The sequence below is a fragment of the Rhynchophorus ferrugineus genome, unplaced genomic scaffold (assembly GCF_030347505.1).
Source record: "Rhynchophorus ferrugineus isolate W39M unplaced genomic scaffold, kcgeb_rfMv2 rfM4, whole genome shotgun sequence".
Classification (NCBI taxonomy): domain Eukaryota; kingdom Metazoa; phylum Arthropoda; class Insecta; order Coleoptera; family Curculionidae; genus Rhynchophorus; species Rhynchophorus ferrugineus.
The window spans coordinates 52,273,415-52,298,496 of NW_027472583.1; the positions used below are offsets into that span (position 1 = coordinate 52,273,415).

At 31.0% G+C, this 25,082-nt stretch overlaps 2 protein-coding genes and 1 long non-coding RNA gene across 4 annotated transcripts; 2 read left to right on the plus strand and 1 right to left on the minus strand.

The window, feature by feature from the left end:
* Nucleotides 1-2,333: 2,333 nt before the first annotated feature.
* LOC143196193 (uncharacterized) lies at nucleotides 2,334-7,055 on the minus strand. Of its 2 annotated transcripts, XM_076403865.1 has the most exons (5): nucleotides 6,918-7,055; nucleotides 3,680-3,785; nucleotides 3,563-3,620; nucleotides 2,707-2,745; nucleotides 2,334-2,640 (listed from the first exon to the last, which is right to left on the minus strand). In XM_076403865.1, exons 2-5 carry the CDS (start codon nucleotides 3,689-3,691, stop codon nucleotides 2,471-2,473), a joined length of 279 nt encoding a protein of 92 aa, XP_076259980.1. In that variant the 5' UTR covers nucleotides 3,692-3,785; nucleotides 6,918-7,055; the 3' UTR covers nucleotides 2,334-2,470. The 2 variants fall into 2 exon arrangements, with proteins under 2 accessions (XP_076259980.1, XP_076259979.1); XM_076403864.1 differs by having other exon boundaries at nucleotides 2,334-2,745.
* LOC143195733 (uncharacterized) lies at nucleotides 5,388-10,996 on the plus strand. The gene is made up of 4 exons (XM_076403167.1): nucleotides 5,388-5,457; nucleotides 7,165-7,322; nucleotides 7,388-7,475; nucleotides 10,694-10,996. The coding sequence occupies exons 1-4, from the start codon at nucleotides 5,388-5,390 to the stop codon at nucleotides 10,885-10,887; spliced, it is 510 nt and encodes a 169-aa protein (XP_076259282.1). The 3' UTR covers nucleotides 10,888-10,996.
* Nucleotides 10,997-14,191: 3,195 nt separating this feature from the next.
* Nucleotides 14,192-17,100, plus strand: LOC143194860 (uncharacterized). Its single transcript, XR_013005399.1, has 3 exons — nucleotides 14,192-14,337; nucleotides 15,979-16,048; nucleotides 16,842-17,100. It is a non-coding gene; the product is annotated as an uncharacterized LOC143194860 (long non-coding RNA).
* The last annotated feature ends 7,982 nt before the right edge of the window (nucleotides 17,101-25,082 follow it).

A 25,082-nucleotide genomic window follows, 5' to 3' on the forward strand; every position in this document is an offset into this window, starting at 1 on the left:
AACATTCGATTTGCATTCGATAACATATTCGATAAAATTTGACTTGTCCTGGTTGGAGCAAGAGCAAGAGAGAAAATTCCTCAAATAATTAGTGGCAATAATTAGAGGTTATAAACCGTCAAACGTAGTTTTGAAGCTATACTTAATTTTAAATCCCAAAGCCATTAAATAGTCAGGGTCACATACTGATTGCTTCTGAAATCAGTGGTTGAATCTGGAATTACTGATTTAGAAAGGTAAGTATTTATACTATTAAAAATTAAGTTGCTATTGTTGGACATATTCAGTGTGTAATCTCTCTTCTTTCCCAAAAAATGAAGACCAATATATGTTGGATTCGCCAAAGAGAGGGGCGGAGAATTAAGATCACCTTGATGTTAGTTATATTCGTGATCAAATTTGTGAAATGAATATGAATAAATGATAAACTTATCCAAATATTTGTTTATTTGAGGGATGTTAATCATGCCTTCAAACATTGTTAGCAAAAATAGTTTCTAAATGGTGTAAAGATAACCCACGAAGAGCGCTAATGAAACTTTCTGATATTACTTTCAGAAGAATAACATTTTTAAAAGCATGTAATAAAATTAAGATATATTCGTTATTTAAATTCAACATAAGGATATTTCAAAATGGAACATTGAGCCATTGAGAAAAAGGTTTTTGTTAGTTATAACATATTTTAATAATTCATTGCGTTGCAGATATATCATGCTAGTAGCTGATTTTATTCCTGGAGCATAGTTTGTATTTGTCTGTAAGTTCAAGTGTTACTAAGATAGAGAATTTAACCAGAATATGTTTTGCCCTGGTTTTAAAATCAAATGTTACAAACCTTGGAGAAATACTGAAAATCACTGAATTAAATTTTCGAGTGGACTTATGACCCAGTGCTGACTATGGTAGACAAACAAGGTGGTGGGAGTGGGAACAACTAAAGGTAAGTATATAACATAGAATGACCGTAGAAATAGATGTGTGTCTCAATAGCCAAACCTCAACTAGTGTCAAAGCTAGGCCCTTGTTTCTAATTTTATTTTAGTTTAAACTTAACATCTCCATTTAGTTTATTAACCAACATTATAGCAAATGACCAAGTAGCAATTATCTTCTATTAATAGACTACCGTCAATATACCTAGGGTACAATGTTGCAATACTACCTAGAAATCAATCTCTTACCAGCCGTTAGAAAAATGTTTATTAAATTACAAAAATGACACTTCAAAGAGCTCTCGAAAATATAAACCGAGATTATTTCCATCGAATCAAGATTGTCTGGATAAGATTTTTACATCTTGTTAATTAATGGGATAACAGGTAAAATGCAGGAAACCTGCTACTCTCTTTTTTATTGATTTTTCTTCTGCTTTTGATTACATTCGCTGGTCTTTATTATAATCAGCTTTAGAAGAGCTTAAACTGTAAAATAATATGTCGAATTCATTTGGTATTAGAACTGGTACCTGCTAAGGAAATATCGTTTAAAATTTTGACAGTTTATATCCCACCAAACATTGGAGATTGTTACAGTCTAACATCTGTGAGCTTATTACTAGTTTAATTGCTTAGATAAAATTTCCATGCTTAAGGCAAAGTATGCTTGTTTTACTTCAATATCATATTAAAAAGGGTGTTATTATTCGAATATAAATGATTAAGTGCACAGTCAAGTGACAAATCTAGATGACGGTTTCAGATTATATATTAATGGTTTGGTTCTGTTTGTTGAAATAATTACGGAAAAATTAATCTTTTATAAAACTAAATGAGCAGACCCCAAAAACATGAACCAAGAGCCCATTGGACGATCTGAAACATGAGAACTAACATTGTCTTAACACTGTAGAGACTTCTACATCACCAACAAAATCAAATACTCTCTTCGTGTGGTGGTTAATGATGGTTAAATTATTTTGTATGGAAATAATTATTGAGCGATCCATAAACAATTAATAAACATAACATTCTTCATGGAACTTTTGGTTGCCTACCTGCTTATCCATGTTTCCTTGAATAAAAATTGGTCTAAAGCTGAAGAGTCTAATGGAACATTAGAAGAACACGCCAAATAATTTCAATTTTAATCAATTCTTCTCTATGTTATTCAAAAATTACCATTAATTTATTACAGAGAAGGTTCAACAATAACATATCACTTCATCAAACGCCACAGTTTACCACCACTTGCAAAATAATATAATCAAACTATTTAATTAATAAACACATTATGAATACTACCTATAAACACTTTTGTTTTCCACTCTTAATACTAGGGTAACAAAAAGCCGGATCATATTACAAGATTGGGTATATAAAAATAACAAGATATTTATGTTTTACAATAATTTATTTAATAAATCTTCCATTTATTTTTCATTTCTTCACCAGACCAAAAATATATATTGGGATATATTTTAATCACTGTTGTACTTTAAAATAGAGTTGAAAGGTAGCATCTGACATATCTATTTTCTTCCAAAACCACCTCCAGGTCCTCCGAAACCACCTTGGCCTCCTCCGAAACCACCTTGGCCTCCTCCAAAACCACCCCCTGGACCACCTCCAAATCCTCCTTGGCCACCTCCAAATCCTCCTTGGCCGCCTCCAAATCCTCCTTGGCCACCTCCAAAACCACCTCCTGGACCACCTCCAAATCCACCTTGTCCTCCTCCAAATCCGCCTTGGCCTCCTCCAAAACCACCTCCTGGACCACCTCCAAATCCTCCTTGGCCACCAAATCCTATTATAGTAAGTGGTATGTAAAAGAGTGTTTTGAGCTAATAGTGTTAAGTTCCTCAGTGATTCCACTCTTCGATCATCTTATAAGAAGTACATTTTTATTGTTCCACAAGAGGAGATACTAAGAATATACGTTACATTAAAATTGTCTAATGTAAAACACCATATGAAACATTTGTTTGAGACATTTTTGCATTGCTATATTTCTCATACATTTATACTACACCAGTTTTAACACGAATATATGTAATTCAATATTTTTTTCATTTAAGGAATCTGTTTCCTTATTGATTGCTTGTTTAAGTAAATGAACGTTGGCTTTAATGTATTGAAACAGTGGTTTTTAACCCGAACAAAACCATTGATAATTGATATTTGACACAAACATTATTTAACGTTATTTTAACCACTTTACCGTTTTTGTTTGATTTATCATTATTTATTTGTTATACAATTACAAAAACACTTTTTTCGGCGACAGAGAAAATAATTATGAATATAGTTTAGCATAAAAAACACCGACAATTGATGCCCTTGGACCAATATTGCAAGGATTTTAATATGTATTATAGTAATTTTTTAAATTACATATGTCTAAGATACTGTATTATCAAGTTATATAAAAGGAATTTAATAATAATGTAGCAAAAATGTCGATACACTAGCCATCATTAATTTGATTAAAGTATTTGTAAATGAATGATAAACTTTTGATGTTTGTTTTAGTACATGAATGGCTATTTTTATAAAATCTGTTTGTTTCTCTCTATTTATTAAACCATAGAATTATCAACATTAATAGATTTATACATATTTACCTCCTTGTGGTGCTGGACTAGCCACAGCGGCAATCACAAGAGCCAAAAGTAAAACGAGCTGAAACAAGAAGCACATGGATCAAACCTTAACCAGAAAAATTCTAGCCTAGCACTTACAGCTTTCGCCATATTTCTGGTAAATAATCACAACCAACCGATTCAGTAGCGGACTAGATTATCCACTGGAATCTCTCGTAGGACTTCGGTTATTTTATATCCATGTCTAAAATACAGTTTTGCATTTCATTAACGATCACAAGAAGAAAACGGCCGTTACAAGGTCGCCGCCATATGCCATCATCGAAATTTCACGCAGTTCATTGGGCGAATTAGGCAAAAAACGAGAAATCTATATATAAAAATTAAGCAAAAGTTACCAGTTATTATAATCAATGTTTGGTTTGAACTACCAGGACCACTTTAAAAGGTTTTTTCATCTATTTTATTTGGTGCTTAATAAGATTAATTTTAAAAATGTAAAAACTATGTAAGCAGTCATCTAGAGAGTGTATGCATCTAAGCATAGCAGTTCGTATTGAATGATGTTTCTGCGCCAAATATTCACTGCAAAAAAACTATTAAAATGTTGCAAACGGTTATATATTAGGAGCACTAATGGAAAATAAAATAACTCATATTAAAAATAAGTTATAGGAGCAAAGGTGCAAAGTAAATAGCAAATATTATATGCAAAATAAAATAAAATTTTACTGAAGGGATTGAAATAATTTCATCAAGTAATGATCAAGTGTTAGAAGGTATTTTCCAGTAATTCTCACATCTTCTCCATCAAGTTGCATCAAGGAAGACACAGATTTTTCATAATGGTGGATGTCGAAACATAAGGATGAAGTGAGCTCATTGACACTGTCAAAAAATGGATTTATCTAGCTTGGCCTGTTTATATCTTTTGTTTAAATAGAGGAACAGTGAAAATCTGTCGATCCCACTGTAATTTGTAACAGGACACTTATCTTGTCATTTATTTAATAATTGAGAAACTGTTTTAATAGCAAAATGGTATATTCGTATCACTTCAGACTACTAGCCAATTAATGCCCAAATGATATTCCTTTTTGGCAGATGACCCAAAGAATGACTCACGCAGCTATGTTATATAGATTATTAAATCATTTTCTTATGTCCAACATTTCAGCAGATCTGAGGATATATCCAGCGAAATTAAAAATATTTCGCTTGCCACAAGAAGACAAATTAGAATCGAATGGGATGTTTAGTGAATACAGTTAGAGAAGTTTGTTTATTTTTTTGATATAATAGATGTATAAAATGAAATAAATTACTTTATAACGAATTTGACTTAAAAATTATTTAGAATTATATAATTTAGGTCTAAAATGCACCGTTTTGCTCGATGCAAATTGAGTTGTCCTTTTGAAGGTAATTTCATTATATCTATGTAATTACTCTACGTAATTATTCTATTATGTAGAGTTTATTTTTAGTTTCTAATCAGGCGAATTTTTTAATCATTAATGTAATTTTATGGGCAAAAAAAACCAGTTTGGGTTTATTAACAAACATTCAACAATTGACCAGGTGCATAGAATAACACAGTTAACATAGAATAGAATAATAGAAGAGAATAACAACAAGTTAAAAATGTATGTTAAAAGGATATATCCTATGTAGCACAAGTTTTCGATAAGTATTCATAAGCTACAGAAAATATTCCCGAAACAGACACAGAACTATTAAAATCTTACAAGTCAAACAAGAGGAAGTCCACTCTACAATAAAAGAAGTTAAAGCAGGTGTAACACAAAGAAGTGTATTTTCACCAATTCTTTGGCTACTCTACACGATGGCTACATTTGCTAGTGATACTGCCATTCTGGCTGTTGGAGATGATAGCAAAGAAACCATACTCGAAAGTTACAACAAACAAGTGACTATATAAATAATTGGAGCCAAGCTGGAAAATAAAAAATAACGAAAGTAAACCTGCGCAGTTCAAGTATAATCAGACCGCACACACACTAATAACAATAAATAATACTATCACACCATATAGCAACAACTCTAAGTATCTCGGAATGAATAATGATGCAAAACTTCGCGGGAAGGATTATATAAAAAGGAAAAGGAAACAGCTGGAGTTGAAATATAAGGAAACGTATTGGTTAATTGGAAGAAAATCGCAATTATTAATACATAATAATTTGCTATTATACTACAGGAATGATTACTCACACTGAGGCTTTCAGTTACTCAGGAAATCAAAAGAATCGCAAGGAGACATTGGGAGAGACTCCATTCTCATATCAATATGAAGTATTCTGGGACAACACCAACTCTTTTATAACATCTGAACAGGACACAAACCCAAAAAAAACCAAACCATTTGATCTTGTGTAGTGTAGTGAGGTTTATTTAATTGAAAGGGCAGTAGTGTTAATACCTAAATATTATTACACGAGAGATTAAAACAGGGCCGATGGGATTGGCGAAGTATATTATACTATGAACTTCCTAACTGTTCTAACTTATTTATTACATTTTTATTTGATGCATTGTGGATCGTCAGTTACCATCTGCTCCAGTACTGGGTCGTTTATATTGCGATCAGTAGCGATTCTCAGATGAGAAGTCGATGAACTTCTACTTGTATTCAGGCTTTTTCAATACATTCCAAACGACTTTTTATGCAAATAGAAACAATGCTTATATAATGGTAAGACTCAGTCATTCTCAGTGTATGTACAGCGTGGTGTATCGTTGGCATCGAAATTATTGTAACGAAATCAACACAACCAAAGCTGCATTTATTTGGTTGTTGCAGTATCAAAACACCACAATTATTATTCAGATTTCCTTACCGAAGAAAAGCTGTAAAAATATAACGTGTTTTCTCTTTCTTGGTGTCCATCTTTAACAAGAGTCATCAAACAAGTTCACAAAACTACCAAATAATTTTTTTAGTGCCAAGTGTTGTCTTTCTAATGAGAGATAAAATTCATTAAAACAATATATGCAATTTATTATTGATAAATTAGTGTAACCAAATTTATAGTATGCAGAAATACTTTTTTTGTTGAAAGTTTCGTCCAATGGCATTTTCTTGACATATCTCAGAAACTGAGAAAGAAGATATTATGAAAAATAGAAATGAAATCGACCCTAATAAAACGAGAATCTTAAGCTGGCATAAATTATGCAACTATTATAATTAATTTACAACTAATTCACAATCTGTATATATAGGTAAATAAATTTGATACTTATTAAAAACAAGTTTTTTTAACAACGTCTATATCTGTTATGAAGTTGTGCCTTTATTTAAAAGGATCCACATTAATTTATCTAACTAAACTTAAATAAAATATTTACTTACATTACTAAATATCGATTTTGGTAATCCATAGAAATCAAATATATAGAGGCTGATATTATCTAGATGAATGAAAAACGAAGCTAAATACCTGAGACAGTATTGTTATCAATAATTGGCGGGTGACAACGAAATGTTGTTATTCTTTTCATATAACTTGATATTCTGCAGAAAATATGAATAAAACATGAACAAAAAGAAAACAACCCATCCCGTGACTGCTATTGGTCGAAATATAATCTCAATACAGACGCACGGTCATCTTTACAGTTATACGGGTCTTTTTTTCATTCGTGGAAACCAGTATATAAACCTGAAAACAACCGATCTGGTCATCAGTGTTTGATGAAAATAACCTACAGTTCGATATCGACCCTTTTGCAGTTCAGAATGGCTGGTTTGTTGAAGGTAATTTAATTTGCTCTCGATTTTTCGCCGTATTATTCGGACTATAACTCGATTTATTTTCGCAGTTCTTCGTTTTGGTGGTGATGATGATGGCTCTGCATGTGGCCTTGGCTGAACCATTACCTGAGCCTGGATATAATAATAACTATGGTGGTAAGTAACTTGAAAACTATTCATTATTATAAAACAGTTGAAAGAATTAATAATTTAAAGGTGTACACTCTGGTTAGTACAGCGGTAACTTTATTTCCAAAATATTTTATACATATTTTAGATTATTGCTGTTGATTTAACTCATATCGGCTCGCGCTTCTTCTGGTCTCTTTCCTCCTTTTACCTTTTTGAATAGTTTTTTGTTGCTGAAACTTTTTAATTGTCCTTTGTAGACTAGAAATGCTATAGAGTGCTTGTCACGGAACCATTCCCATTTTTCTAAATAATGCAAGACACTATTAAAAACGTGTAATGCAGCTTCCAGTTTGATGACTACCTTCTATTAAGTCTTTATGGGGAAACAATTCTAAATTCTCAGCTTCATGTTGATATACCGTATCAAATACCATATCATATCAACTGCTACATGACTGTAGCAACTTTTTTGTAATAAAATCCTGTTCTGGGTACACAAGCTAACATACATGATGTACCGTCAGAAAGAAACTGAAGTATTCAAAACACCCGGTAAAACAAAACTTATTTGTGTGTAGAAAAAATGTTATAAATTTGAGATGAACATAAACTAATCTGTTACATCTGTTATCTCATCAATACTAATTTTGCCAATCAATCTTTCTTGACAGGACTCTAATAGTTAGGTTATTAACCCATAAAATTTATAGTCGGAAGTATTACTATCCGGTGAAATAGCGGCAAAAGAAATGCATAGAATAAAACTCTTGGAATATATCTTTTCATATATGTAATACTCTTACAGTTTACTCATTTCTTAGTTATAATTTTATTTTCTCAGTATTGTAGATATTGAAGACCTAACTTTTAATTATTTTAATCAATATTCACAGGTTAGAAACAACATTATGTGTTCTTCGATTTTGATATTTTATAACTTTTAACATTGATTTATCAACTGCTAAACTGTATAAAAACTCCTTCAGACTTAGAATTGGAGTTTTGTGGAATAAATTTTACATTGATTGATTTTGAAGTTTGATAATAAACAACATTATTAGCGAATGTCGAAAATGAGATGTTCAGGGTCTCATGAGCAGTATATAGAGTAAATCAAAGTACCTCTGAGTTTTATAAGAGGTGATTTATTAAACTAAATTATTTAATATTAATTTAGTAACTTGAGGACTTATATACTGAGGAAACTATATTGAGATATAAAATGATTAGGAAATTCTGACACTATTTAATATCTACGCAGTGAAACGAAATGTTTTACAATAGTCCGTCTCGTAATTTGTCGAATATTGTATAATTGCTATAAGTCAATTCATAGAATATCTATAAATAAAATTGGAAACGCAAACAAAGCCGATTTTCAAGAACTTTTAACTATAACCGTGAAATATAATGAGATTGAAAATTTAATTAGCATATTTCATTAGCAAACCACTGTTAAAATTTTAATATTCAAATATATTCATGGTTTATGTTCGTTATTTCATACCATATGGATGAAAAAAAATAGATAATATACACAGTATCAGCTTTGTATTTTATTAATGATATTCTTTTTTGTTGTTGTTGAAACAAGCCGTTGTATATTAAAAGTAAATATACATTTAGTAAATTGATTTAATTAATAATTTCCGATTAACTTATCGACAAATTACTTTCAACTGCTAATTTAAAAATTCAGCAATTGAGGAAAGATTAATTACTTGAACATTTCGCCATTATATAACCGCATATATTTCTGTTTATAAATAATATTAAGATTCAACATAAAGCTCACAGTTTTTTTTGTGCTGATAATAAAGAAATATGCCAACTTTGATCCTCCAAACACACTTTATTGGGGTAGTACTCTTGATAGGTGGTACGTTGTCCAAAATTCCGCATGTTAGATTATGCATTCTATTCTAGGAGTTGGTGTTATATATACAACATATATGCTATAATATATATAATAAATTAATTAAATTTGATCACTTGTCAGTCGCCAATCTTTATGATTTACCAGGATAGATTCTTATAGTCTATTGAAAGTTTTTTTTTTAAATACGTCATGGATATTTGTGACGTCGAAACATTACAATGTTGCCGCAACAACTCTGAGTTTTAGTTCAGTTTGGCTTTGACACACAAAAAAATTCTAATCTAAATAAAATAATTGAACAAAAATGTTATCAAATACAATCTATTTTAACATTATACTACATCTAATACATATATTATCGAAGGACTTAAAACTACAATTAAAGAAACAAGTATAATAGTTTGTAGATTATTTTTAGTATATAGTTTGTAGTAGATTTGTTTTGTTTACATTTAACTCTTTTCCACACCACCCATGAAGTAGAGTTTCTAGGCGTGTTTTTTTATGTAGTGGTATCTCCCTGGAGGATCCCAATCCACCTAATTAACAATTGTATATCTGAGAAACGTATTTTACTTTCATTCGAGAGCATATTTACATTTTTACGTTTAGTTCTTGTTTCCTTCGATGTGTTCACTTGTCAAGTCATCTTGGTATCACTGTATATTTTCACTAAATTCTGCCTAATGCATTTACCATATCTACAAAACAGTTAGTATTATTCTCTCTTCATACGTTCTAACTTAATGCTCATGTTTAATTCTGAACAATTGCAATAATCTTTCACGCCCTATAATACAAATTTCTACAATTATATTCAATTAATTATGTGCAAATCTTTAGTTGATTCCCCTCTCATCACTCTGCCTCAGGAATTTCCAGCATTGCGCAACATTATCACATATCCTGAAAGATGCCTTCAGTCACTTTCACTTTCTGACTCACTGCCCAATTCAATCACTAAACTGTTAATTTTTAATCTGCCTAAAACATGTTCACGATTCCACCATTTATCAGATTCTTCCTCTGCATTTTCTTACCAAGTTCATCCAATCGAAGGTGTTATGGTTGACAATACTTTCTCCCACATATCCAAACAGTCCTTGATGGAATATTCTTCTCAACCAGCAATATATCTGCAATTAATTATTAACAAATATAATGACTAACAAAACTTAATCGAATGCTATTGTAACTTTTACCTTTTTCCATAAATTTTTGTTGTCTTTATACTTTTTTCAGCCGATATGTTATATAAATTGTTCACATATAATTTATAAGAGTGTGCAAATAACACAAAAAAAATTATTAACAAAATAACATAAAGATAATTCAGCTTAAATTTTTTTCTTTTAATTTACAGGTGGTCACGGAGGTTCCCACGGAGGTTCTCATGGAGGATCTCACGGAGGCTCCCATGGAGGTTCACATGGTGGTTCCCATGGCGGTTCACATGGAGGGCCTTATGGAGGTTCACATGGTGGTTCTCATGGAGGTTCTCATGGCGGTTCTCATGGCGGTTCTCAAGGCGGTTATGGAGGACGTCCCCATTATTGAAACCAAATCTAAACAAAAATGTTCATTTCAAACATACACTGAAATAAGGTTCCTTCATTCCAACTGTAACATATCGATGCAATCTTGAAAATAAATGCATACAAACATTCATGTTGCTTTAATATTACCTAATGATAATATCCATTACCAGTTTGAAGTAGACAGCTGTCGGATCAATAGTTTATGAATTATAGCATTTTGAAGCAACTTTTGTTATTGTGAGAAAAATGGATACAAAAATAATTTCGCGTGTTGATAAAATATTTTTTTTTGAAGGGAAAAAATACATTTGAAGCCAAACTGCCCAGGAAAATCAACCATCAAGGATTGGTATGCTAAGTATAGACGTGGCGAAATGAGCACCGAAGACGGTGAACGCAGAGGACGCCAGAGGAGGAGAGAGCCAAAAAAGATTGTTACCGACGAAAACAATAAAAAAATTCACTAAATGATTCTAATTGACGTGAAATGAAATTGAATGAAATAGCAGACAGTCAAGATATAAGACATTAACAGAGCACAAGATATTAACTGAACGTGTACATCATATCATTTACGAATATTTGGGTATGAGAAAGCTCTGTGCAAAGTGGGTGCCGCGCGAGCTCACTTTTAACCAAGAACAACGACAAGTTGATGATTCGGGGCAGTGTTTGAAGATGATCAAGCGTAATAAACCCGAGTTTTTTCGTCGATATGTGATAATGGATGAAACGTCGCTCCATCATTTCACTCCAAAATCCAATCGACAGTCATCCGAGTGGACTGCAAACGATGAACCCGCTCCAAAGCGCGAGAAAACACAACAGTCGGCTGGCAAGTTTATGGGGTCTGCATTTTGAGATGCGCATAGAATAATTTTCATTGACTACCTTGAAAAAGGAAGGACCATCAACAGCGACTATTACATAGCGTTATTGGGCCATTTGAAGGACGAAAGCGTAGGAAAACAGCCGCATTTGAAGAACAAGAAAGTGCTGCTTCACCAAGACAATGCACCGAGTCAGAAATCCATGAATTGGGCTTCAAATTGCTTCCTCATCCACCGTATTCTCCAGATCTCTGGTCCCCAGCGAGTATTTCCAGTTCTGAGATCTCAAAAGAATGCTCGCTGGGAAGAATTTTTCGTCGAATGAAGAGGTGATCGCCGAAGCTGAGGCCTCTTTTAAAGGAAGGGACAAATCGTACTACAAAAATGGTATCGAAAAGTTGAAAAGTCGTTATAATCAGTGTATCACCCTTGAATGGAATTATGTTGAATAAAAGGAACTAATTTTTCCAAAAAAAATTTATTTTACTATGGTAGGCCCGGGACTTTTCAATTGATGTGTTAATTAAGAGACGCTGTTTGCTGCATTCTCTTAATTTTTATTGTTTAGCAAATAGGTACTCAAAACCGACAAAAAATTAATAAAATTTCTAAGCATCTGTAAGCATATTCTTGATGATGCTCGTCTAATTTTAGTTGGAATTTTAGAAAAAACATCAATATTTTTTGATTGGTATTGGATTTTTTTGTGCTTTTCACTATAATAAACCAAACAAATGTTAAAATAGAAAAATATTCCAATATATTGAAAACTAAAGAAATAAAATAACAATTGTATAAAATAAATATCGTTATATCGATACATCAATATTATTTTCATTCAGACATCCCATAACTTCAGTATTATTTTGAAGTCATATGAAAAAAAAAATAAAAAGTACGTATGTTTAAACATTTTAAAGCACACATTTTGAGATAATTTTCCTGCGTTTTTTGTATTCTCAGACTGCTTACTCTCATCCAATAGCTTTTTGTTCCCTTTAGGGCGTACTGTCAACTGTGATATAATGATATAGTGATAATAACAAATAGACTTTTCATATACATGACAAAGACGACATATTTATTTCCAAATTTATTTTATTCCCTGTAAAGATTGAAATTATTTCACACACTAGTTAAATTTTCAAGTTTACATGCAATGCTTGGATGTAAGAAATGTGATTAAACTTTGACGTAAGCGTGAATATCAATGAAAAGTGTTCAAAACAAAGTTCTTCGATTTTATTACATCGCCTCTGAATATTTTTCGTGCTATAAAGATGCACGAATATCAATCATTACACAATATAAGGACTACCTTTTTGTCTCGTTATTTTAGTATCACCAGCTTCCTTAAGTTTATTTTTATTTATATTACGCCTTTGTACTGTATTTTCAACTGCTACGTACTAGTGCCAATCAAGTAATGTTTCTACTACAGTTTGGTAGTTAGAGAAATGTCTCCGGCCTAAATTCGGCTTTTAACAGTTTTAGTTTTCTTAGCAGCCTTAACTTTTTACATGAGAACTTAATTACACTCGTATAAGATCTAGCTAATGATCTTTAGCAACAAGGAGCATGCATGCATTTTCATGCATGCCTATTTTAACAGGCATGGTTTCAGTGGATGATAATACGTATCTAGAAGAAATGCTGTTTAGAATTACTGTGGACTGAGGAAGAAATTGATTGATTGATTTTTTTCAAATATAATGTTAGTAAGACTATCACTATCACTGGACTACACTGTATCTTGCTGTCTCTCCTATATGCAGCAAGTCTTTATGGCCGTGAATACCTTTGGTGTCAATGTGGATGGCTCTTCTGGACTAACCCATGACTTTTTGCGCATGGTATAGTCGTATTAGATTCACTGTCGATCGTCAATCACAATACGTCACATAAAACTCTTTTTTCAAATCAGCCAACATAAATAATTAATGTACAAAATTGAATCTTAAACATTCTAGTGAAAATGACATATATATGACGGTAAAGCAAGACCTTCAAATTTAACAATTGGGTTCTTTAGCCCTTATTTATATTTTTACTTAAAACTCATAATAATATAAGAAATTAAACTTCTTTAATTATAATTTTTTTTAAGGTCTTAACTGACATAAAGAAATGAAGACCTGTTATTATATATACAACAGAGATATAATAGAGTTTCAACACTACAGCTTGTACACTTGTTAATAAAGAAATGAAGACCTGTTAGATCGACAATTGATATGATTGATGATATAATTGCTACTCCCACTCCAATTCTAACTAAATATAAAATGTAGCGATGGAATGACGTAACAAGTGGATCTCTTCATTTTTCAAAAATAATCCCGTTATTCAAGTTCTGGGAATCCACCAACTTAACTCTTAGTATATGTACACTTATAATATAAATATCAATAGGCTTTTCATCGTTGTTATATAATAATTATACTTCTTCGAAAAAATTTAGTCGCTAATAGACCAAAAAAAACCAGTTTGCGTTTAGACACGCTGAAAAAAAATGTTTACAATTGTAATCGAATACGATTATTAAACGTATAAATTAGGATTTGTTTAAAGATACCCTACAGTTTAAAATCAACGTTGCTACTTGTTCCTTGGCTGAAAATATGGCTGCTCTATTTCGTGTGAGAAACTATTTTATTTAACATAATTTCCTCAGTTATAGTTTTTATTTTACCAAATTCTATTGAAAACAATTATTTCCTCTCCTAGTTGTTGTTAAAATATTTTTTGTTTTGATTGTATTAATTATTATTATTTCATTTTAAAGATCAATAGAAATTAAGTATTAAAACATATTGATATTAATATTGTAAATCCATCAAATCAAAATCAGATGTTAATATTTATCATTTTTCGTTCAAATGATTATTTATTGATTTTACATCTTTTTATTAACATTAACATAACTTCTAAGTATTTCTGAAGCATGCATCACTTAAATCATTCTGTAACAAATGAAAAAATGGGCCAGAAGGAATCTCCTACCGTTGTCAATTTGTTGCTTGTTATCATAATTTCATTGAGTGTTAATATCTTATTGATAATCCCACTAAATATCAAGCATGAGCTTGCGAATGGTTTTTTTTTTAATTATGATGGTCATAGCTGTTTAAAACAAAATTGATTTAGTTTTGGTTTGTCATAGTAGATGTATTTTTCTTTGCTAGCTAGAACACGCTAGAAAAAACTCGTCTTTCTCAGTTTGCAGTGATATGTCTGTGAAAATATATGCACATCGATTAATACTCACGTGTTTATTAACTATGTTGTGTAGATTATAATCACTTATAAATATTAGGTTACATATTATATATCATTTGGTGAGGAAAAATGGGAATTTCCGTAGTTATAATAAATCTAAAATCAAAAAGTCGATAAAATGGTCAGCTCTGGACAGAAGTATATTTGAAAGCCATTTCAAGGAACATATGTAAGCCACTGTATGTTACGCACGATACAACAAAGAATATGGAGAATTTTCATTTCATCTTATTTGACTAAATTGACTAAATATTTCTTACAGGTATTAAACTGTATTACTCCTTCCCATTTTCTGAATTATACAGAAGAAATGGTTAAGTAAATATTCGGAGGTTACTGATCTTAAATTGGATTAAAATATTCCCATTTTCACTATTCCCAAAGCTTCTGAAGCCTGGCTTATTCAAATTGCTTATTCAGCCATGGATGTCACATTTTGTCTATCATAACAGATCAATTGTAAAGTCCCCGGCCTACCATAGTAAAACATATTTTTTTGACAAAATTAGTTTTCTTTATTCAACATAATTCCCTTCAAGGCTGATACACTGATTATAGCGACCCTCCAACTTTTCGATACCATTTTTGTAGTACGATTTGTATTTTTTTCGGTGATTTCGTCCTTCAAACGGTCCAATAACCCTTATGGTTGAAAAAAGCGGAGTATATATTTAATATGTAACGTGTAAGATAACAATTAATAATAAAATTCTCTAAAAAAATCTAATAAATCTAAAATTAACAGTAACGTATTTCATAGCAGATAAATGTAAAAAAGTACTAAATCTGATAGTTTGGATTATTGTTAGGTCTGATTGCATTAAAAATTGAATGTCATTGTTCAAATTTGTTAAAAGGTTTTATATTCCCAAATATATAGTTTACATCTTCAGTTAATTTTTAACTATTAATAATTTATTTGAACTAATCATTACATATACATTATATTTTATGAATTCAAATTAAAATAATGAAAAATATTAATTGATTTTATATTTCAGCCACTCATTTTATTTGTCGTCCTTCTGGTCGTTATTGGTTACATTTCTGCTGAGCCTGACAAGAAGCATGGTAATTATACACCTATTATTATATATCGTATTGTATCTAAAGAATAATCTGTTTCGATGTCATCAAATATGTTTGTATTTAAAATATATTTTCACCAATAAATATAACTTAAATATATTATAAACATAAAATAATAATTATCTAGAACACCTTGTTTAGTCGTCAGAATGGAATGTAAAAATTTCAACAAGAGTCTCATTTTTCATCAATTTTCATTATAACTTTTAAACTGGCCACATCAAAAATCTATTTGTAGCAATATGGACTTCATCAGATATATAACTATCTAATTTTACTCACAAAATTCAACTGATTTGAACTCGTAAATCAAACTCAACAGAATTTAATATTCACTGACAGAAACGTGAATTACTTTCTCCCTCATCCAGTACAAAAGCTGTTAACACTTATTTTAAAAAGCGAAATCTTAATCGTTTATCTATTATATTACTGTGATCAAAAAATGGTAATTATATCTAAAAAAAACGTAAATGAATTATTTATTGTGTCAAATTTATTTTGTCCTCTTCGATATAATATCTCGTAGTAATTACTTCTCGTTTTTGAGTGATTGTTTGAGTAGAATTATCATGATTAAATAAGTAAGTCGAGATCGAAAGCTTCAGACAATCATTTGTGACTCAGAGGAATTCATAATGGCGATTTTTATGTTTTTTACTATTTTTTGACCATTGTAGCAAAGCGAAAAATAAATTCGAAAAGATAAATAATATATAACGAAACATTAAAGTGAATTTTGAAAAATATTAAATAAACGTTATGTACAAAACAGGAGGCGGCCATTCAGTGAGCAAAAATAATCACGATTCCCGCTCAGGACAGCAGCATTCCGGTGGTCAGCACAAGTCGCAACCAAACCAGAACCACGGTCAGAATAATAAAGGTCACAAAAATAACGATTCCCATGGACATGGAAATAATAACAAAAATAATAATAAACATTCTGGGTCTTCCCATGGCCATCATTAATATTAATTTATAATTTATTGTTTTATATTAAATAAACAGATAAAGTATTTGCTTAAGTAGAATTGGTTATTTTTATTTATTCATTAATATTTGTACGAAGAGTAGTTTAGATACACAGGGAATCATAAAATTATTAAATTATAGTAATAATATAGAAGTAAGATATTCTAAAAACTAATTTATATTTAAACTAGCGACCCGCCCCGGCTTCGCACGGGTGCAATGCTGATACTAAATTAAATACACTACAGAAAAAATATGAACGTTGTATATAAAAACATAGCGGCCCGCTCCGACTTTGCACGGGCATAAAATATATATGCCTATGTCACTAAATGAAAACATGATTAAAATCGATCCAGTATTTTTGGTTCATTCATTACTGCCCTTGGCCTGCACGCATTAAATTTGGAGTAAAACAATTCCTCTTCCCCTATACTTACTATGAAGATTTCCTGCTATCTTTGGAATATCTAAATTCATACAATTTTTATTACATTACACATTTTTAAACGCAAATTTTAAATTTGTAATATCTCCGAAAATATTTGTTTAATTTACATGCTGTAAGGAACCATATTGATCTATATTAATTGCACACTGTATTTAAGGTACTTAATTCGATAAGGATTAATGCCGTATTGCTTAAAATAGCTTCGTAAATAAGCCATTTTCTCACGTAAAAAGTAAACAATAAAAATGGTTAATGTGGGTTATCCCTAAAAGATAAACATATACCATCGCAGACGTTTTTGTAAACCCTTTTATGGTGTACAATACTGTAGTACATTAATTTGATCTAACTCGTAGGGTTAGGCAGCGTTTTTGCTAATTGCTAAATAAGCCTAAAAAATAGGTTAATCTACGACATCACGTTAGAAACCTCTAAAATTAGCAATGTTGCCTTAGTATATTATGCATGTATTATACATATAAACCTTCCTTTTGAATCACTCTATCTATTGAAAAAAACCGCATCAAAATCCGTTGCGTGGTTTTAAAGATTTAAGCGCACATAGGGATATAGGGACAGAAAAGGCGACTTTGTTTTATACTATGTAGTGATTACACATGTAATTAATAAGATTTGATTAAAAACTAAGACACAATTTATAACAGTCCGCCACAAGTCAAGCATCAATCGGTAATATTTGAATATTATTTCAAAATATTAACTTGTTTCAATTTTATTTGCGTCATTCACATGCATAATATAAAGAGGCACACATTACGATATCCCACGTAATAAGTTGGGAGCAAGTTTTGCGCGTCTGGATCATCAGAAGGTACAACATTAGTAAAGAAATAGCATATTAGAATATTTTATTTAAATGTTAGAGAATATTTCATTGAAAAACATTCAAAACAGAAAACATTATCAAATATTATTATGTTTAACTTCCATTAACCCACTAATATAATTTTAAACGTGAATATAATGAAATATTTATTATTTAATATACTACAAGTAATGTACGCAAATCGTATACCAATCATGTATCATTCAATATTAATTAACACTTTTAGTTTATCCAAAGTTTCTTTGTAGATGTTTACTATTACTCTGATTGGAAAGTCCGAAACCAGACAGAACAGATTGCGTCTCTAATCAGTCACTTTGAATAGGAACGAAAGAATGGAGGCCCCCTCTTGCCAGTAAAATTCTTATTTCGGCAACTATGGGTTTATCTGGACTGGCCCTAAAGTTTAACTTAGGTTTCGAACCATGGTCCTCACCATTAAGCCTACCGACTGGCGAGTGATCAACTTTAGAAATCATCCCAGAAGACATCCGGTCTTACCCAGCCTGGTTACTGGCGTGACTGGGATCTTTTTCCTTGGCGGATTTTATACTATTCCCTAGAACAATCACAAGTTTTAAACAATCACAAACATAAATTTACGACCATTCCTCAGCAAGATTCGAACCCGCGGCTATCGCAATAGTAAGAGGACCGTCCTATCGCCTTCCTATCCTATCGAGAGATAAGCATTTTTACTGTTAAGTATTAATTTGCTGCGAATTTTGTTGAAAATATTTTTAGCATGTTGCATCTGCACTGAATATTAGTATGAACACGGTCGCTGAAATATCTAAAAAAGTTAAAAATATGATCTTGACTTCACCGAAAAATAACCGTTCTAATAGAAAACGTATGACAAATCAAAATCAGCTTGACGTTAGGTCCATTAGAGATTAAATATATGAAATGTATAATAAAAACAGTGAGTAGTTTTTTATAAAAACATAATTTAATAGAATTATTTTAGAGAAAACTGTTGGTCTGAAAAGTCGAATATGTCAAATTAAATCAAATCAAATTTTAAAAGCGTATAATCACATGAAGGAAGAGTTATTAGTACAATTTATGTATTTAGATGAGATATGGATATTTCAAAAGGGAACCACTATACCCATTGTATACCATATATTATCTTACTTCATTTTACTATATGCTTTCAAAAATTATATTATTTTAAACGTAAAACCCTGAAGTTCCATTAGACCTCTTCGATACTTTTCAGACCAACAGTTTAATTTGAAATAATTGTATTAAATGAAGTTTGTATTGAAAAACTACTAACTGTTTTTTTACATTTCATAAATATATTCTGATAGAGCCAATATTAAGCTGAACTTGATCAATTTTTTAATTTTTTGAGATATTTCAGTGACCGTGTCCATACTAATATTAGTTGCACCTGCAACACACTAAAAATAGTTTCAATAAAAATCGCTGCAAATTAATATTTAATAGTTAAAAATGCTTGCCTCTCTAACTAATTTGAAATTTATCAAAACAAGCAAAGCATTAAAATAATGTTTACTCGTTTATAACCTCTTATCACTATTGTATTGAGGAATTTTACATACGTTTGACAACCGGACGACTTTGACAGACTTGTTCGCTTACACGTTCGAACTTATCAGTCAGCATTGTGTCTCTTTTTAACCAAAATAAAGGGAGAAGGAAAATATTGTCAGATTCCAAAACGAATTTACAAATTGCAGTAGGCAATACACTAAGCATCTTGATGACGTATGTACAAGAAAACTTAACATAGACTATATGTATTTCAATTCAATTATCCATGTAGATTTTTAATAATGAAAACTATTTAAGTACTATTAAGAATTGCATCTTGTTTAAGCAGAAAAAACTTCAACAGTTGGGTTTATAATCATCTTCTCTGAAATATAAAGGACAAACCTCCACCTGCGGAGGCTAGATATAGGAGCTCAGAGAAGATTTCCTTAATTTTATCATTGTTTACTTTTCAAGTATTTGTATACTAGAGCAGAACGCTTTGAACACTTTTACATCATTTTTACCTTAAATATGACGTCGTAATAATAAATAACTCGAGAATTTTTCGGTGGTTTTAGCTTTTATAATGTTTATATTAATAGCACAAAGATGCTAATTTTGTCACAGCTGGATATGTAAGGGGTCAGTCGACAATATAGAAGTGATTTTTATTGTATGCTACAGTTCCGAAGAAGCCTTTTGCCAAATAGATTATTCCATATACAACTCTAAACTATACGCTTTATGATTTGGTTAAGAAAAATCATTTAAAAAATTATTTTCTATTTAGTCACAATTTTGTGTAAAATTTTGGATATATTTTTATATATTTTTATATTATTTTTATATATTCTTTTTAAATTTATATATATATATATATCGTTTTGTATCGCCATCCAAGTCCCCTTTAATTTTCATTTTATAACTTAGCTAAATATCTGTCTTATTTATGGAACGGTTAAAGAAAAACAAAAAACATTCCAATGAAATAGAGATAACCCAATTATATTATGTCTTTATTTCTATCCAAGTAGTAAAATACGATTAAACATAATTTAAAATTATTAAAATAAATAAATTGATCTCTACGGCGCAGAGATCCAAGCAATTATATCCGTCCTTTTCTCTCTCAAGGAAGGAATTCGTACATCTCCATCTGTTATTACGATTAAAAAAAAATAGTCGAAGCGTTCATTTGACTGAAATAGTAATTACTATTTTCAGTCGACTACATTCTTGACTATCTTGTTTTCATAGTTATTATAAACTAATTTATGTAATATCTATTTATGTCAATAAATTTCTTTTTAAAGTGACGAAATGATCAGTATACATGCAATCACTTAAAGAATGTTATTATAATCATTTTAAATTGAAAATCGTACTAAAACAAATACCATACTAAACCCATTCTATTAGTGATACATACACACGGTGGTTTTATTGAACAAACCTTATACATTTTTTATTGATCTTTCAATCAATTTAATGATATTCCCAACGATTAAGGGACATTATTCGAATATACTTAACAAAACCAAATATCATTAGCTGGTTATTAAGCACGTGTTAATAGTATTAGAGACTTCCTTATATATATTTAGAACAGTCGCCATGTTTACCTATTCCAGAAAAGATATTATTTTCTTCAAACCACATCTATATCTTTGTAACTTTCTTGGACTGGGTCCTTTATATAATTTTAAACGTAGGCAGCTAAGACGGGACTTATTTTATCAGGCGTACAAGATATTCCTATCTATATATATTCTCTATTGCATCTCCGGTTCGGTTTATTACCGATTACAAATCACATCATATGGTTATACATTATTATTCGGTAGTTTAGATGTTGAGATGATCGTTTTGGGCTACCTGGGTTGTGCCGTTATGGTTTTCTCGAAACGCAGACGTTGGGAGTCGCTATTGCAGACGCTGGCTCTTCTCGAGAGCACATCATACTTGAATACCGAGCAACACAAAGTGAAAGGGTTGTTACGGAATAGTTTTCTACATTTTTGTCTTGTACTCGTCTTTTATCTTTTAGTGGTTGCGTTAAATTGGACGTATTGGTATACGTTTTATTCTGTGACCTATTATCACACCTTCAGGTTAGTGTTGATATGTTACAGCTTCTGTTCTGCGAACCTATTGATTAACCTGGTGTTATCCGTGAAGTCCAAGTTCAAAGACGTCCGAAAGAAGTTGTTACTATCTAAAAACGCCCATTTTTATAACGCTATTAATATTATCAGAAAATGCCGATTGATTTACAGCCATTTGATGGAAGTAGTGAGGATTATCAATGTATTGTTTGGTCCATGGTTATTAGTGACCTATTTGCATTATGGTATGCAGGTCTTTCATGCAGCTGCTGTTCTAATAATCAATAAATATGACGGGTATATTCAAGGAAATCAACTAGTAGTATTTGTAATTCTCGCTGTCTTTATAATGGTAAGTACAAGAAAAACCTTATTTAACCTATATATTACACGTACTTTACATTTTACTATATACACACAAATTAGCTTAATACCTATCTAAATCTATTATATATTTAAAATATTATTTTAACTGCTACCAACTTACTTTAAAGTCGGTAATAGGTCAATTGAAAAGTCCGCGGCCTGACACATAGATGGCGCTACTAGAATTAAATTTATATGTTTTTAGTTAGCCCTAACAGATGCATGTATAAAATTGACGGCTGTCGGATCATTAGTTTGTGAATTATAGCATTTTGAGTGAAGCAACTTTTGTTATTGTGAAACAAATGGACAAAAAGGAATTTCACGGGTTGATAAAATATTGCTTTTTGAAAAAAACACATACAGTTGAAGCAAAATATATTAAATTCTTATTAAATATATTAAAGATCTTTGGCGATGCGTATGGAATAATTTTCATTGACTACCTTGAAAAAGGACCATCAACAGCGACTATTACTTAACGTTATTAGACCGTTTGAAGGACGAAATCGCAGGAAAAACGGCAGCATTTGGAGGAAAAGAAAGTGCTGCTTGAAAGACAATGCACCGTGTCAAAAATCCATGAATTAGGCTTCGAATTGCTTCATCATCCTCCGTATTCTCCAGATCTGGTTCCCACCGACTATTTTTTGTTCTCAGATCTCAAAAGAATGCTCGCTGGAAAGATATTTTCGACGAATGAAGAGGTCATCGCCGAAACTGAGGCCCATTTTGAAAAAAAAAGGACAAATCGTACTACAAAAGTGGCGTCGGAAAGTCGGAGGGTCGGTCGCTATACTCAGTGTATCGCCCTAGCATGGAATTATGTTGAATAAGAAAAACTAATTTTGCCAAAAAAATGTGTTTTCCTATGGTAGGCCGGGGACTATTCAATTGACCTGTTACGAGTAACAAATTAGATTTGTTTTGTTCGTAATTTATTTTTGAGCATATGACACAAAATTATATTATTATTTCTGAATTGCTTGGGCTCAATAATGTTAAAATATACAATTAGATGATTGTATATACCCATAATATTTTAAAAAATATCCTCTGACTCCTATCCGTTGAAGAGTTGTGTCTTCCGTCACACCATCTCAGCACCAACGTTATACAAAATATCTGGTTATTTTACATAGAGTAATAGAAACGGAACTTAATAGGGGACTCTGGCGCAAAGTTTTGCTTGCTCAACATCCAGAGGGCGTCATAATGGGCCATTCAAGTAATTTGATTGGTCGATTTAAATCTCCATTATAGGCACCTGCAAGAAAAATATTTTAATGTGAAGACGTTTGACTGGCTCATTAATAATATTTGGCACGTGACAGCCTTGACGCCATGTTTAATTGACTAATGAAATTTAAATAAAACATTGTTTTTAAATAAATTTATTAAATAAAATTCAATTAAACATAAATATAATAAGTAAAAATAAATAAATATAAATATAATCTATGACAATAAATATAAATATATAATGTCAATTTATCTATACAATATAAAAATAAATATATCTGTAAAATATAGAAAAATAAATACATCTGTTTACTCAAAGAATAAAGCCTTGTTAATACTTTTTATATTTTATCTGAAAGATCATTATGGAATGTACAATTGAAGGGTTTTAAATTTATTTTTCTTTAAACATTTTACAAGAATTTTAATATATTATGAACATGGCAAAATCGCTGAGTCAAGTAATTAATCACACTTGCTTCGAACATCCTGGTTGTGGGCCTGGAACGATGGAAATAGGCACTACAAATATAGTAAGACAGTTTATAAATTAATGGTAATAATTATTAACAGAAATATGACTGACTCCTTCAATTTAACTTCTATATCACTTTGATTTTGATCCACTTCCATTTGTATATATTCTAGGCTCGTAAAAGTGTATCATAAAAATGTCTGTGACACACGCGCTAACGATCATAAATCGGTTTCATGTTTAACCCAACCCGTTTAAGATATTATTCTAGAGACAAAAATATTGATCGTGTATATGAAAATTGAGGATTTTCCGCGATTTGTCCGAATTACACCATGAAATCCTGACTTGGTTCTGATGGCACCACCTCGGAAATGCACTCTTTAGAATAAAAAAATAAATTTGAAAATCGATCCAGAATTTACCACGAAAGAAAGAAGAAGAAAAAGAAATCAATGAATCTCCTTTTTTTATGAAGATTATTAATAAAAGGACGAATGAAGCAAACTCTGTATGAGGTACTGCTAGAATTTAACATGTCAAGTCAGACAACCAAACAGGAAAAGTAGTTCAATTCTACAGACACGGTTTTGGTGAAGTTAAAATTGTATAACACGTAGGATAGTCCTGCTGAGGCAATAGGGAAATAAACAAGATATAGTATATGATTGAATACCTAATGTCTTCCATAATATGGACACCATATTCATATATATTTTTTTAATAAGGTATTGAGCCACAATCTTGACGGAATCGATTCGTAGACTATCTGAATAGATTCCAATCGAATGTTATCCCGTTCTTGTACCTAAATATTCGGCAATTTCTTCAATGATGTTGGAGATGGAGACTCCTTACTCTCAGCTCTAAACCTCCCCGTAATTGTTTGATTATGTTGAGTTCTGGCTATTATACTGGCCAGGGAATATATTTTACGATATCTTGATGCTTCACAAGCTTCGAAATAAGACATTGGTTGGTAATAATCTACCGTTCACAATAACAACCTCATGATTGAGGAATTAATATATTAAATCGCAGTAATT